This window comes from Anolis carolinensis, unplaced genomic scaffold (genome assembly GCF_035594765.1).
Source record: "Anolis carolinensis isolate JA03-04 unplaced genomic scaffold, rAnoCar3.1.pri scaffold_15, whole genome shotgun sequence".
In the NCBI taxonomy this organism is placed as follows: Eukaryota; Metazoa; Chordata; class Lepidosauria; order Squamata; family Dactyloidae; genus Anolis; species Anolis carolinensis.
The window spans coordinates 7,008,530-7,022,175 of NW_026943826.1; the positions used below are offsets into that span (position 1 = coordinate 7,008,530).

Consider the following 13,646-nt stretch of genomic DNA (forward strand, 5'->3'; position numbering starts at 1 on the left):
TTTACAGTATTTATATTCCGCCCTTCTTTCTCACCCCGAAGGGGACTCAGGGCGGATTACAATGAACACATATATGGCAAACATTCAATGCCAACAGACAAACAACATACATTTGACAGACTCAGAGGCATTTTTAACATTTTTCCAGCTTCACGATTCCGGCCACAGGGGGAGCTGTTGCTTCTCCGTCTAGTAGTGGCTGTACTTCCTCATTCCTTTCCTCGCGTTTTGCTGGCAGTTTTATGGTGTTGTAAATTAGCCTCCCGCATAAAGCGTCCCTAAATTTCCCTAATTGACAGGTGCAACTGTCTTTCGGGGCTGCATAGGTCAACAGCAAGCCGGGGCTATTAATGGTCGGAGGCTTAACCCGACCCGGGCTTCGAACTCATGACCTCTCGGTTAGTAGTGATTTATAGCAGCTGGTTACTAGCTAGCTGCGCCACAACTTTTTTGGTTAAAGGGAATAAATCACTCTGACCATAAGTATATACAGTAGAGTCTCACTTATCCAACATAAACGGGCCGGCAGAATGTTGGATAAGCGAATATGTTGGATAATATGGCGAGATTAAGAAGAAGCCTATTAAGGAAAAGCCTACATCAAATTAGGTTATGATTTTACAAATTAAGCACCAAAACATGTTATACGACAAATTTGACAGAAAAAGTAGTTCAATACGCAGTAATGCTATGTAGTAATTACTGTATTTACGAATTTAGCACCAAAATATCACGATGTATTGAAAACATTGACTACAAAAATGCATTGGATAATCCAGAACGTTGGATAAGCGAGTGTTGGATAAGTGAGACTCTACTGTACTTTATTTATATACCGCCCTATCTCCCGAAAGGGGCTCAAGGCGGTTTCCAACAATAATACAACAACATACAGTAGATGATAATATAAAAAACACATTATTACATAGAATAAAACATTTACACTAAAAATAACAATACCAATCAATGCCAGTAAATCTTGCCAACTAAAATGTTGACAGTTCGAAGCTCGAGTCCAGGTGAGCTCCTAGATTTAGCCAAGCTTCTTCATTGGGAGGTGTTAGCTGGCCCTGATGGATAAATAAAGAACAACACTCAGAGGAATTGCAGGCTTGAATCAATCAGGGACAGCTAACACCTCCCAACAAAGGATTCCCCCAGGCAGGAAGCAGCCAGCTAACATGTCCAACATTTCTGTGTTCTCAAACAATATTTGAGAGCATCGTTCAGAAAACAGGGGAATTCCAGAGAGGAAACAATCAGGGCCAGGAACAAAAATCATAGTACAGACACCATCAAGGGCCAGCTAACACCTCCCAACAAAGGACTACCCCATGCAGGACGCAGCCAGGCTTTGAAGCTGCAAGACCATTCAATGCTAATCAAGGTGGCCAATGCAACATTCACACTTTCCTCAAGAAGACAAGAGTTCTTTCTCCAACCCTGGACATTATTCAACAGGTATATATATGCTCCAGTTGCCTCTCCTCCGACAGAACTCTATGCCGATACCCTCACTGACTGACTTTGCAGCTGCAAGGCCATTCAATGCTAATCAAGCTGGAACATTTGCATGTGTCTCATGCAACCTGGATATATCAACCCCACTTGCCTCGTTTCCAACAGACCTCACAACCTCCGAGGATGCCTGCCATAGATGTGGGCGAAACGTCAGGAGAGAATGCTTCTGGAACATGGCTATACAGTTTGGAAAACTCTCAGCAATATAGTTTGAATTGCTTTATATGGTTGACTAGCTGTGCCCGGCCACGCGTTGCTGTGGCCAGGACTTAATTTTTCTTTTCTTTTTGTTGTGGGGCGTTTAGTTGTTTTGTCCGGTGCCGTGACTCCATTACCCTTTTCTATATATAGACTAGCTGTGGCCGGCCACGCGTTGCTGTGGCAAAGTGGTGGTGGTATTGGTTAAAAATTGTTGTGGAATTTTTATTTAACATTACTTGCATTTTTTAATTAATTTTATTGTAAGTTATATTTTTATTTATTAGATTTTATTATTTTCTTGTATTATTTTTAGTTATTTTCTGTTATTATAGTATTTTATTGTATTAATTTTTTTAATGTTTTTTATTATTTTTTTATTGGGTCGCTAGGAGACCAAGTTGGAGGAGCTTAGCCTTCTAACTGGCAGCAATTGGATAAAAGCAATTATTCCTCTCTCTCTAATTAGGACTTTATTTTTCTTTTCTTTTTGTTGTATCAACCTAGAGGCGTGGATGATGGGTTGTGTTGTCAAATTTCGAGGTTGGGGGGCCTGTAGTTTTGTTGTTTTGTGGGTTGCCATGATGCCATCACTCTTTTATATATATAGATGAACGTAGAGGCGTGGATGAGAGGTTGTGCTGTCAATTTTCAAGGTTGTGGGGCGTTTAGTTGAGTTGTTTTGTCCGGTGCCGTGATTCCATTACCCTTTTATATAGTTTAGTTGTTTTGTCCGGTGCCGCGATCCCATTACCCTTTTATATATATAGATGTGGACCCATATAATGCAATTCAAAACCAGAAGGGTAAAACCACGGTTCGATGTCCCCACCAAGCCAATCCCTTTGGGAGAAAAAATTGGGAGGGAGAGTCGGAAAGAACGAGGGAGGGAGGGAGGGATGGCAAAGACAATTTTCCTGATTTAAATCTCTTTGGCACGAGGCGAGGATTCCAGTTCCCCGCCAGTCTCCCCTTAATAGGAGTGTGAAAAGACTAGACCTGACAGCTCATTACAATGTGATCCCTCCCTCTCTCCAGAAAGGGTCTCCACTCCTTCCGTTTTTTTCCCCCCCTTCATCTCTTTTCTCTCCTCCTTGACATCCTGCAAAACTTGTATTTATTTGCTGGCTTACGGCTTTTGATTTTTTTCCCCCCCTCTCCTTGCTGGAAGAGCTCAAACCCAGAGACACCTTCAAGAAGAACGAGCGGAGACGGAGACCCGGCAGCGGAGACAGAGACGGAGAGAGTGAATTCGGAGCGAAATTTCCGTCTCGAGGAGCGTTTTCCTTGAAAATTTCAATTTGCGGAAGAAGTGAGATATTTCATTGTTGGTTTGGGACATTTGAGATCTCGATCGGCATATCTATAGAAGTTTTCCCACTTTAAGGAAAGGACATCTTCTCGTGTTCTCGGACAAATGTGGAGACGTTTCCGAGCGGATTTGCGCCACTGAAAGCGTCACAAACCGTTGCTTTGCCATTTTGGCAGAATTCGGATTCGGATGAAACGCGTTCACACCGTCGTCTCATATCAACCCATCAGTTTGGTTTCCGATTTCAAGCAATGGACAAGAAGACTCTGCGTCGTTCCGGCTTGATCGATCATCCAAAGCTTGTAATCCGCATCTCTCGTTTCTGACTCAGTCGGGGAATACGTCGTCCGATCGCTCTTCTTTTAGAAACAGCTTCGTCTTGAGTTTTGTCTCCCGTTTTTTTCCCGCTCGGAAGATGTGGCACAAAACCAAGACCCGGTATTGGAGTTGGCTCCTTTTGGCCGCCTTGTTGAGCCAGGACGTTTGGCGCTTCCAAGCCGTCGCGGCGAAGAAAGAGCGGAAGAAACCTAACCAATACACGGAGCCCCTCAACACCACTCTGTCCAACAGCGAGGAATTAAACGGGCACTCCAAGGTAGGTTTGCAAAACAGATAGAGTTGGACCATCCAATCCACCCCCCTTTCGTCAGCACAACCAAAGCCCTCCTGACAGATGGCAACCCAGAGAAGGATATCCTACCATAAGTGGATAACTTTTTAAAAACTCCCAATTGCCAATGATCGGGCCAAGTAGGATCCCATCCCTGTCTCTTCCATCTTATAGGACAATATGCTTAGATTCCCATTTCACAGACAGGCATAAAGCAAATCACCTACAATTCTGGCTTTTCCTTTATTTCCTTTATGTGATTTTCGCTTGCCCAGTATGATTGTGCAAACCCGTTTCGTGTCCCGAAATTAGGAGGGCAGATATCTATTTTTGCTCTGGGATGCCAAAAGATTCATTTTCTATTGGCCCATTATGGGAGAGGCTTAACAGGCTCCCCTTCCCATCGTAGGCATTTAAGCTCTCTCTACTCTAGAGAAGAGGCGCTCAGCTGCAGGCTTTAAGGAGGCTTCTTACCTGTTTCTCTAGAGGAGAGGTGCTCGGCTGCAGGCAGGTACGAGCATTAAGGAGGCTTCTTACCTGTTTGTCTACTGTAGGGAAGTGCTCGGCTATAGGCAGGCGCGAGCTTTAAGGAGGCTTCTTACCTGTTTCTCTACTCTAGAGGAGAGGCGCCTGGCTGCAGGCAGGCACAGACTTTGAGGAGGCTTCTTACCTGTTTCTCTAGAGGAGAGGCGCCTGGCTGCAGGCAGGCACAGACTTTGAGGAGGCTTCTTACCTGTTTCTCTAGAGGAGAGGCGCTCGGCTGCAGGCAGGTACAAGCTTTAAGGAGGCTTCTTACCTGTTTCTCTAGAGGAGAGGCGCTCGGCTGCAGGCAGGTACAAGCTTTAAGGAGGCTTCTTACCTGTTTCTCTACTCTAGAGGAGAGGCGCCTGGCTGCAGGCAGGCGTGGGCTTTAAGGAAGCTTCTTACCTGTTTCTCTAGAAGAGAGGCACTCGGCTGCAGGCAGGTACAAGCTTTAAGGAGGCTTCTTACCTATTTATCTACTCTAGTGGAGAGGCACTCAGCTGCAGGCAGGTGCAAGCTTTAAGGAGGCTTCTTACCTATTTGTCTACTCTAGAGGAGAGGCGCTCGGCTGCAGGCAAGCGTAGGCTTTAAGGAGGCTTCTTACCTGTTTCTCTACTCTAGTGGAGAGGCGCCCTGCTGCAGGCGGGCATGAGCTTTAATAAGGTTTCTTACCTGTTTCTCTATTCTAGAGGAGAGGTGCTCAGCTGTAGGCAGGTACGAGCTTTAAGGAAGCTTTTAACATGTTTTTCTAGAGGAGAGGCGCTCAGCTGCAGGCAGGCGTGGGCTTTAAGGAGGCTTCTTACCTGTTTCTCTATTCTCATGTGCAGGCAGGTGCATGTGCTTTCTAGGCCTGCAACCACACTCTTTCCAAAGCAAGGAGGCTGCTCACGAAAAGGAGCCAGGAGCCAGGATTGGCTCCCACTTGCTTTCATGTCAAGTAGCAACCTCTTTTTATTTTGAGTTGCTGTGAGGTTTCCGGGCTCTATGGCCATGTTCCAGAAGCATTCTCTCCTGATGTTGTGCCCACATCTATGGTTGTGAGATCTGTTGGAAACGAGGCAAGTGGGGTTTCTGTATCTGTGCAATATTAGAGAAAGAACTCTTGTATGTTGGAGAAAGTGTGAATATTGGGCGAAGGAATAGTCTTGTAATTCATTTGTAATTCATATTGGAGCAATATCATAATAATAATATTAATATTAATAATAATAATAATAATAATAATAATAATAATAATAATAATAATAACAACAACAACAACTTTATTTATACCCCGCCACCATCTCCCCACGGGGACTCATTCCTGTGTTGTCCAAGGCTTTCATGGCCGGAATCACTGGGTTGCTGCGAGTTTTCAGGGCTGTTTGGCCATGTTCCAGAAGCATTCTCTCCTGACGTTTCGCCCACATCTATGGCAGGCATCCTCTGAGGTTGTGAGGAATATATATCCATGTTCCAGAAGTATTCTCTCCTGACGTATCACCCACATCTATGGCAGGCATCCTCTGAGGTTGTGAGGAATATATGTCCATGTTCCAGAAGTATTCTCTCCTGACGTTTCGCCCACATCTATGGCAGGCATCCTCAGAGGTTGTGAGGAATATATGTCCATGTTCCAGGAGTATTCTCTCCTGACGTTTCGCCCACATCTATGGCAGGCATCCTCAGAGGTTGTGAGGAATATATGTCCATGTTCCAGAAGTATTCTCTCCTGACATTTCACCCACATCTATGGCAGGCATCCTCTGAGGTTGTGAGGAATATATCTCCATGTTCCAGGAGTATTCTCTCCTGACATTTCGCCCACATCTATGGCAGGCATCCTCTGAGGTTGTGAGGAATATATGTCCATGTTCCAGAAGTATTCTCTCCTGACGTTTCGCCCACATCTATGGCAGGCATCCTCTGAGGTTGTGAGGAATATATGTCCATGTTCCAGAAGTATTCTCTCCTGACGTTTCGCCCACATCTATGGCAGGCATCCTCTGAGGTTGTGAGGAATATATTTCCATGTTCCAGAAGTATTCTCTCCTGACGTTTCGCCCACATCTATGGCAGGCATCCTCAGAGGTTGTGAGGAATATATGTCCATGTTCCAGAAGCATTCTCTCCTGACGTTTCGCCCACATCTATGGCAGGCATCCTCAGAGGTTGTGAGGAATATATATCCATGTTCCAGGAGTATTCTCTCCTGACGTTTCGCCCACATCTATGGCAGGCATCCTCTGAGGTTGTGAGGAATATATGTCCATGTTCCAGAAGCATTCTCTCCTGACGTTTCGCCCACATCTATGGCAGGCATCCTCAGAGGTTGTGAGGAATATATATCCATGTTCCAGGAGTATTCTCTCCTGACGTTTCGCCCACATCTATGGCAGGCATCCTCAGAGGTTGTGAGGAATATATTTCCATGTTCCAGAAGTATTCTCTCCTGACGTTTCGCCCACATCTATGGCAGGCATCCTCTGAGGTTGTGAGGAATATATGTCCATGTTCCAGAAGCATTCTCTCCTGACGTTTCGCCCACATCTATGGCAGGCATCCTCTGAGGTTGTGAGGAATATATGTCCATGTTCCAGAAGTATTCTCTCCTGACGTATCACCCACATCTATGGCAGGCATCCTCTGAGGTTGTGAGGAATATATATCCATGTTCCAGGAGTATTCTCTCCTGACGTTTCGCCCACATCTATGGCAGGCATCCTCTGAGGTTGTGAGGAATATATTTCCATGTTCCAGAAGCATTCTCTCCTGACGTTTCGCCCACATCTATGGCAGGCATCCTCAGAGGTTGTGAGGAATATATATCCATGTTCCAGGAGTATTCTCTCCTGACGTTTCGCCCACATCTATGGCAGGCATCCTCAGAGGTTGTGAGGAATATATTTCCATGTTCCAGAAGTATTCTCTCCTGACGTTTCGCCCACATCTATGGCAGGCATCCTCTGAGGTTGTGAGGAATATATGTCCATGTTCCAGAAGCATTCTCTCCTGACGTTTCGCCCACATCTATGGCAGGCATCCTCTGAGGTTGTGAGGAATATATTTCCATGTTCCAGAAGTATTCTCTCCTGACGTTTCGCCCACATCTATGGCAGGCATCCTCTGAGGTTGTGAGGAATATATTTCCATGTTCCAGAAGCATTCTCTCCTGACGTTTCGCCCACATCTATGGCAGGCATCCTCAGAGGTTGTGAGGAATATATATCCATGTTCCAGGAGTATTCTCTCCTGACGTTTCGCCCACATCTATGGCAGGCATCCTCAGAGGTTGTGAGGAATATATTTCCATGTTCCAGAAGTATTCTCTCCTGACGTTTCGCCCACATCTATGGCAGGCATCCTCTGAGGTTGTGAGGAATATATGTCCATGTTCCAGAAGCATTCTCTCCTGACGTTTCGCCCACATCTATGGCAGGCATCCTCTGAGGTTGTGAGGAATATATGTCCATGTTCCAGAAGTATTCTCTCCTGACGTTTCGCCCACATCTATGGCAGGCATCCTCTGAGGTTGTGAGGAATATATTTCCATGTTCCAGAAGCATTCTCTCCTGACGTTTCGCCCACATCTATGGCAGGCATCCTCAGAGGTTGTGAGGAATATATATCCATGTTCCAGGAGTATTCTCTCCTGACGTTTCGCCCACATCTATGGCAGGCATCCTCAGAGGTTGTGAGGAATATATTTCCATGTTCCAGAAGTATTCTCTCCTGACGTTTCGCCCACATCTATGGCAGGCATCCTCTGAGGTTGTGAGGAATATATGTCCATGTTCCAGAAGCATTCTCTCCTGACGTTTCGCCCACATCTATGGCAGGCATCCTCAGAGGTTGTGAGGAATATATATCCATGTTCCAGAAGTATTCTTTCCTGACGTTTCGCCCACATCTATGGCAGGCATCCTCAGAGGTTGTGAGGAATATATTTCCATGTTCCAGAAGTATTCTCTCCTGACGTTTCGCCCACATCTATGGCAGGCATCCTCTGAGGTTGTGAGGAATATATGTCCATGTTCCAGAAGCATTCTCTCCTGACGTTTCGCCCACATCTATGGCAGGCATCCTCAGAGGTTGTGAGGAATATATATCCATGTTCCAGAAGTATTCTCTCCTGACGTTTCGCCCACATCTATGGCAGGCATCCTCAGAGGTTGTGAGGAATATATTTCCATGTTCCAGAAGTATTCTTTCCTGACGTTTCACCCACATCTATGGCAGGCGTCCTTAAAGGTTGCAAGGTTGCCTCGTTTCCAACAGACCTCACAACCTCTGAGGATGCCTGCCATAGATGTGGGTGAAACGTCAGGAGATAATGCTTCTGGAACATGGCCACGCAGCCCAATACCATTCCTTCTCCCTCATGATTTCATATCTGAAATTATTAAATAACAAATAATTAAGTTAGGGATATTCAGAGGCATTTTTGCCACTTCTCTGAGATAGAGCCTATAGCGCTTAGTATTGGTTGGTGGTCCCCCATCCAAGTCCTTACCAGGACTGACCCGCCTTAGCGTCCAAGATCGGACTGGATCTGGGGCTTTTAGGATGTTCAGAGCCCATAATGTTGTTTTGACAAAGGGAGATGTGCAGATTGTTCGGTGCCTTGGGTTGGCGATCTCCCATCCAAGTCCTTACCAGGGCTGACCCTCCTTAGCGTCCGAGATCGGACTTGGTCTGGGGCTTTTAGGATGTTCAGAGCCCATAATGTTGTTTTGACAGATGAGCGGAGTCGGTAATCCCTCCACAACCACAAGGTTCGAGGGCTTACCAAGCTTTTGTTCCAGTTTGGTTGGAACTCCTTCGAGGCGTCCTTTTGCTAATCTGCGGCTGTCTGCACAGGCGGCTCCCCAGACAATTACCCCATTGTGGTTAATTAGCTAACAGGGGCCTCATTATGACCCTCCCAGGAAGACAGGAGAGTCGGATTTTTCTCTTTACCTGCACCATTAGTAGTGTGTCTTCATTAGCTCCCTTCGTCTGATATAGTGAGTCATTTTTGTTACTGGAAAGGAGCTTTGGGAGAGCCGGAAAACTTTTTCCATATATATCTATATCTATATCTATATAAAAGAGTGATGGCATCACGGCAGCGGACAAAACAACAAAAGTAAACACCCCACAACCTCGAAAATTGACAGCCCAACCCCTCATCCATGCCTCTAGGTTGATACAACAAAAGGAAAAGAAAAATAAAGTCCTAATTAGAGGGAGAGGAATAATTGTTTTTATCCCATTGCTGACAGTTAGAAGGCTAAGCTGCGCCCACTTGGTCTCCTAGCAACCCACTCAGCCCAGGGGACCCTTTACCTTAACTACCACTAATTCCTCAATACTTTATTTCCCCTAACACCATACTTCACCACAGCAACGCGTGGCCGGGCACAGCTAGTATATCTATATATATAAAAGAGTGATGGCATCACGGCGACCCACAAAACAACAAAACTACAGGCCCCCCAACCTCTAAATTTGACAACACAACCCATCATCCACGGCTCTAGGTTGATACAACAAAAAGAAAAGAAAAATAAAGTCCTAATTAGAGAGAGAGGAATAATTGCTTTTATCCAATTGCTGCCAGTTAGAAGGCTAAGCTCCTCCAACTTGGTCTCCTAGCAACTCAATAAAAAATAATAAAAAACACTAAAAAATAATTAAAAACACTAAAAAATTAATACAATAAAATACTATAACAGAAAATAACTAAAAATAATACAAGAAAATAATAAAATATAATAAAAAGATAACTTACAATAAAATTTATTAAAAAAATACAAATAACGTCAAATAAAAATTACACATTTTTTTAACCAATACCACCACCACTTTGCCACAGCAACGCATGGCCGGGCACAGCTAGTGTATATATATATATATATATATATATATATATATATATATATATATAAGTGGAAGTATGTGTTGTCGAGTGCTTTCATGGCCCGTATCACTGGGTTGCTGTGAGTTTTCCAGGATGTATGGCCATGATCTAGAACAGAGGTCCTCAAGTTTGAGGTCCTCAAACTTTTTAAGTGGAGGGACTGTTGGGGGGCTGGACTAGGATGAAATAGTCCAAAATTAGGATTGTTGTTGTTGTGTGCCTTCAAGTCGTTTCAGACTTAGGTCAACCCTAACATAAGACCATAGGTAAACAAAGAGACCTCCAAAGACCTTCAGTAAGGAAAAGGGTCCTCAAAGGCCATCTAGATGATCTCATCAGGCCATCAGAAGACCATAGATAAGGAAAGGGACCCTCAAAGGCCATCTAGATGGTTTCATAAAACCATAGATAAGGAAAAGGACCCTCAAAGGCCATCTAGATAGTCTCATAGGACCATACGTAAGGAAAGAGACCTTCAAAAGCCATCTAGATGGTCTCCTAAGGCCGTAGCTAAGCAAAGAGACCTTCAAAGACCATCTAGACGATCTCATAAGACCATAGATAAGCAAAGAGACTTCCAAAAACCAGGTAGACTTAGGTCAACCCTAAGTCTAAAGTTTAGGACAGGGGCCAGGTCAATGACCTTGGAGAGCCGCATCCGGCCCACGGGCCTTAGTTTGGAGACCCCTGATCTAGAAGCATTCTCTCCTGACATTTCGCCCACATATATGGCAGGCATCCTCAGTTGTGAGGTCTGTTGCAAACTAGACAAGTGGGGTTTATATATCAGTGGAATAATGTCCATGGTGGGATAAAGAACTCTTGTCTGTTGGAGACAACAGTGTGAATGTTGCAGCTGGCCAGCTTGATTAGTATTGAACAGCCTTGCATTTTCAAAGCCTGGCTGCTTTCAAAGTCTTATGAAGCCATCTAGATGGTCTTTGAGGGTCCCTTTCCTTACCAATGGTCTTCTGATGGCCTGATGAGATCATCTAGATGGCCTTTGAGGGTCCCTTTCCTTATCTATTGTCTTCTGATAGCCTTATGAGTTCATCAAAATGGCCTTTGAGGGTCCCTTTCCTTACCGATGGTCTTCTGGTGGTCTTATGAGAGCATCTAAATGGCCTTTGAGGGTCCTTTTGCTTACCGATGGTCCTATGAGACCATCTAGATGATCTTTGGACGTCCCTTTCCTTACCTATGGTCTTATGAAACCATCTAGATGGTCTTTGAGATCCCTTTCCTTATCTATGGTCTTCTGATGGCCTGATGAGATCTTCTAGGTGGCCTTTGTGGGTCCCTTTCCTTACTGATGGTCTTATGAGACCATCTAGATAGTCTTTGGAGGTCTCTTTGCTTACCTATGGTCTTATGAGACCATCTAGATAGTCTTTGGAGGTCCCTTTCCTTACCTATGGTCTTATGAGATCATCTAGATGGCCTTTGAGGTTCCCTTGCCTTACCGATGGTCTTATGAGACCATCTAGATGGTCTTTGGAGGTCTCTTTGTTTACCTATAGTCTTATGTTAGGGTTGACCTAAGTCTGAAATGACTTGAAGGCACACAACAACAACAATCCTAATTTTGGACGATTTCATCCTAGTCCGAGATGCTGGAGTGTTTGCGCATGCGGCCGTCCCCAGCTTCCTCGAATTACAAATCCCGATCAGAAAGGCAGCCCCTATTAACATCCCCCCCCCCCCAGCCAGCCAGCATGATTGACAGTTAAAATGAGTGTTCTGTCTTTGTGGTATTATTATTTAATTACTACGGCATGCACGAGCAATCCAAGGCATAAGCATGTAAGTCGCTCTGTTGATCTTGGCACCGGGAGAGAGAAAGAGAGAGACTTGCCGCCAGTTTAGGGAGAGACCCAGCGCTTAGGAAAGTTACTTCCTTGGATTTATATTTTAAATGCCTTGGTTCAATACTATAAAACTTGGGAGTTGTAGTTTGGTCAAGCACAAGAACGCTCCAAGCTACGTACCTCTCATGGTTACAAGTAGAATCACAGCACTGTAACCATATCGGGGTTGTTTTTCTACCACAAAAAAACTGGGAAATCATTGACTCCAGTATAAGCCGAGAGGTAAATTTCAGAAATAAAAATAGATACCAATAAAATCACATTAATTGAGGCCTCAGTAGGTTAAATGCTTTTGAATGTTTACATCAAGCTCTAATTTAATATAAGACTGTCAAGCTCTGATCAAATCATTATTCTCCTCTTCTTCAATGTAAATGTGCTCATGTATCGTTTTAATCATAATAGAGTAAAATAATGCATGTAACAATAATGATAATAAATACAGGAAAATAATACATGTAATAATAAATAGAGTAAAATAATAAATGCAATAATAATAATAAGATCAGAGTTTTTTGTTTTTTTTGTGTGTCAGGAGCAACCGGAGTTGCTTCTGGAGTGAGAGAATTGGCCGTCTGCAAGGACGTTGCCCAGGGGACGCCCGGATGGTTTGATGTTTTTACCATCCTTGTGGGAGGCTTCTCTCGTGTCCCCGCATGGAGCTGGAGCTGACAGAGGGAGCTCATCCACACTCTCCCCAGGTGGGATTCGAACCTGGCAGCTTTCAGGTCAGCAACCCAACCTTCAAGTCACTTAGTCCACTACGCCATCTGAGGGCTCTGTTAAGATCAGAGTGAAATAATAAATGTATTAATAATAATAAAAATAGAGTAAAAAAAATGTAATAGTAGCAACAATAATAGAGAAAAATAATAAATGTAATAATACCAATAATAATAGAGAAAAATAATAAATGTAATAATACCAATAATAATAGAGAAAAATACTAAATGCAATAACACCAATAATAATAGAGAAAAATACTAAATGCAATAACACCAATAATAATAGAGAAAAATAATAAATGTAATAATACCAATAATAATAGAGAAAAATAATAAATGTAATAATACCAATAATAATAGAGAAAAATACTAAATGCAATAACACCAATAATAATAGAGAAAAATAATACATGTAATAATACCAATAATAATAGAGAAAAATAATAAATGTAATACCAATAATAATAGAGAAAAATAATAAATGTAATAATACCAATAATAGAGAAAAATAATAAATGTAACAATACCAATCATAATAAAGAAAAATAATAAATCTAATAATACCAATCATAATAGAGAAAAATAATAAACGTACCATATATTCTTGAGTATAAGCTGACCCAAATATAAGCCAACCAGGACCCTCACCCGAGTATAAGCCGAGGGTTTTTTTTTCAGTCTTAAAAAAAGGCCTGAAAACTAGGCTTATACTCGAGTATATACAGTATATAGTGTGGTGGAGGCTTTGAAACAGAGGCTGGATGGCCATCTGTCAGGGGTGCTTTGAATGTGATTTCCTGCTTCTTGGCAGAATGGGGTTGGACTGCATGACCTTTGGAGGTTTCTTCCAATTCTAGGATTCCGGGATTGTGTGTATAGTTAAATATCTAAAAAGCAATGCTTGTTTTTTGTGGGTTGCTGTGAGTTTTCCGGGCTGTCTGGTCATGTTCCAGAAGCATTCTCTCCTGACGTTTCACCCACATCTGTGGCAGGCATCCTCAGAGGTTGT

The 13,646-nt window shown here is 43.4% G+C and overlaps 1 protein-coding gene across 1 annotated transcript in view; it reads left to right on the top strand.

Moving 5' to 3' along the window:
- Positions 1–514: 514 nt before the first annotated feature.
- The window catches only part of c1qtnf12 (C1q and TNF related 12), a 40,378-nt gene continuing 27,246 nt past the window's right edge, over positions 515–13,646 (top strand). The window contains exon 1 of the mRNA XM_062965524.1: positions 515–3,626. Within this exon, the coding sequence (XP_062821594.1) occupies positions 3,447–3,626 (180 nt within the window). The 5' untranslated portion in view covers positions 515–3,446. The remainder of the gene's footprint in view (positions 3,627–13,646) is intronic.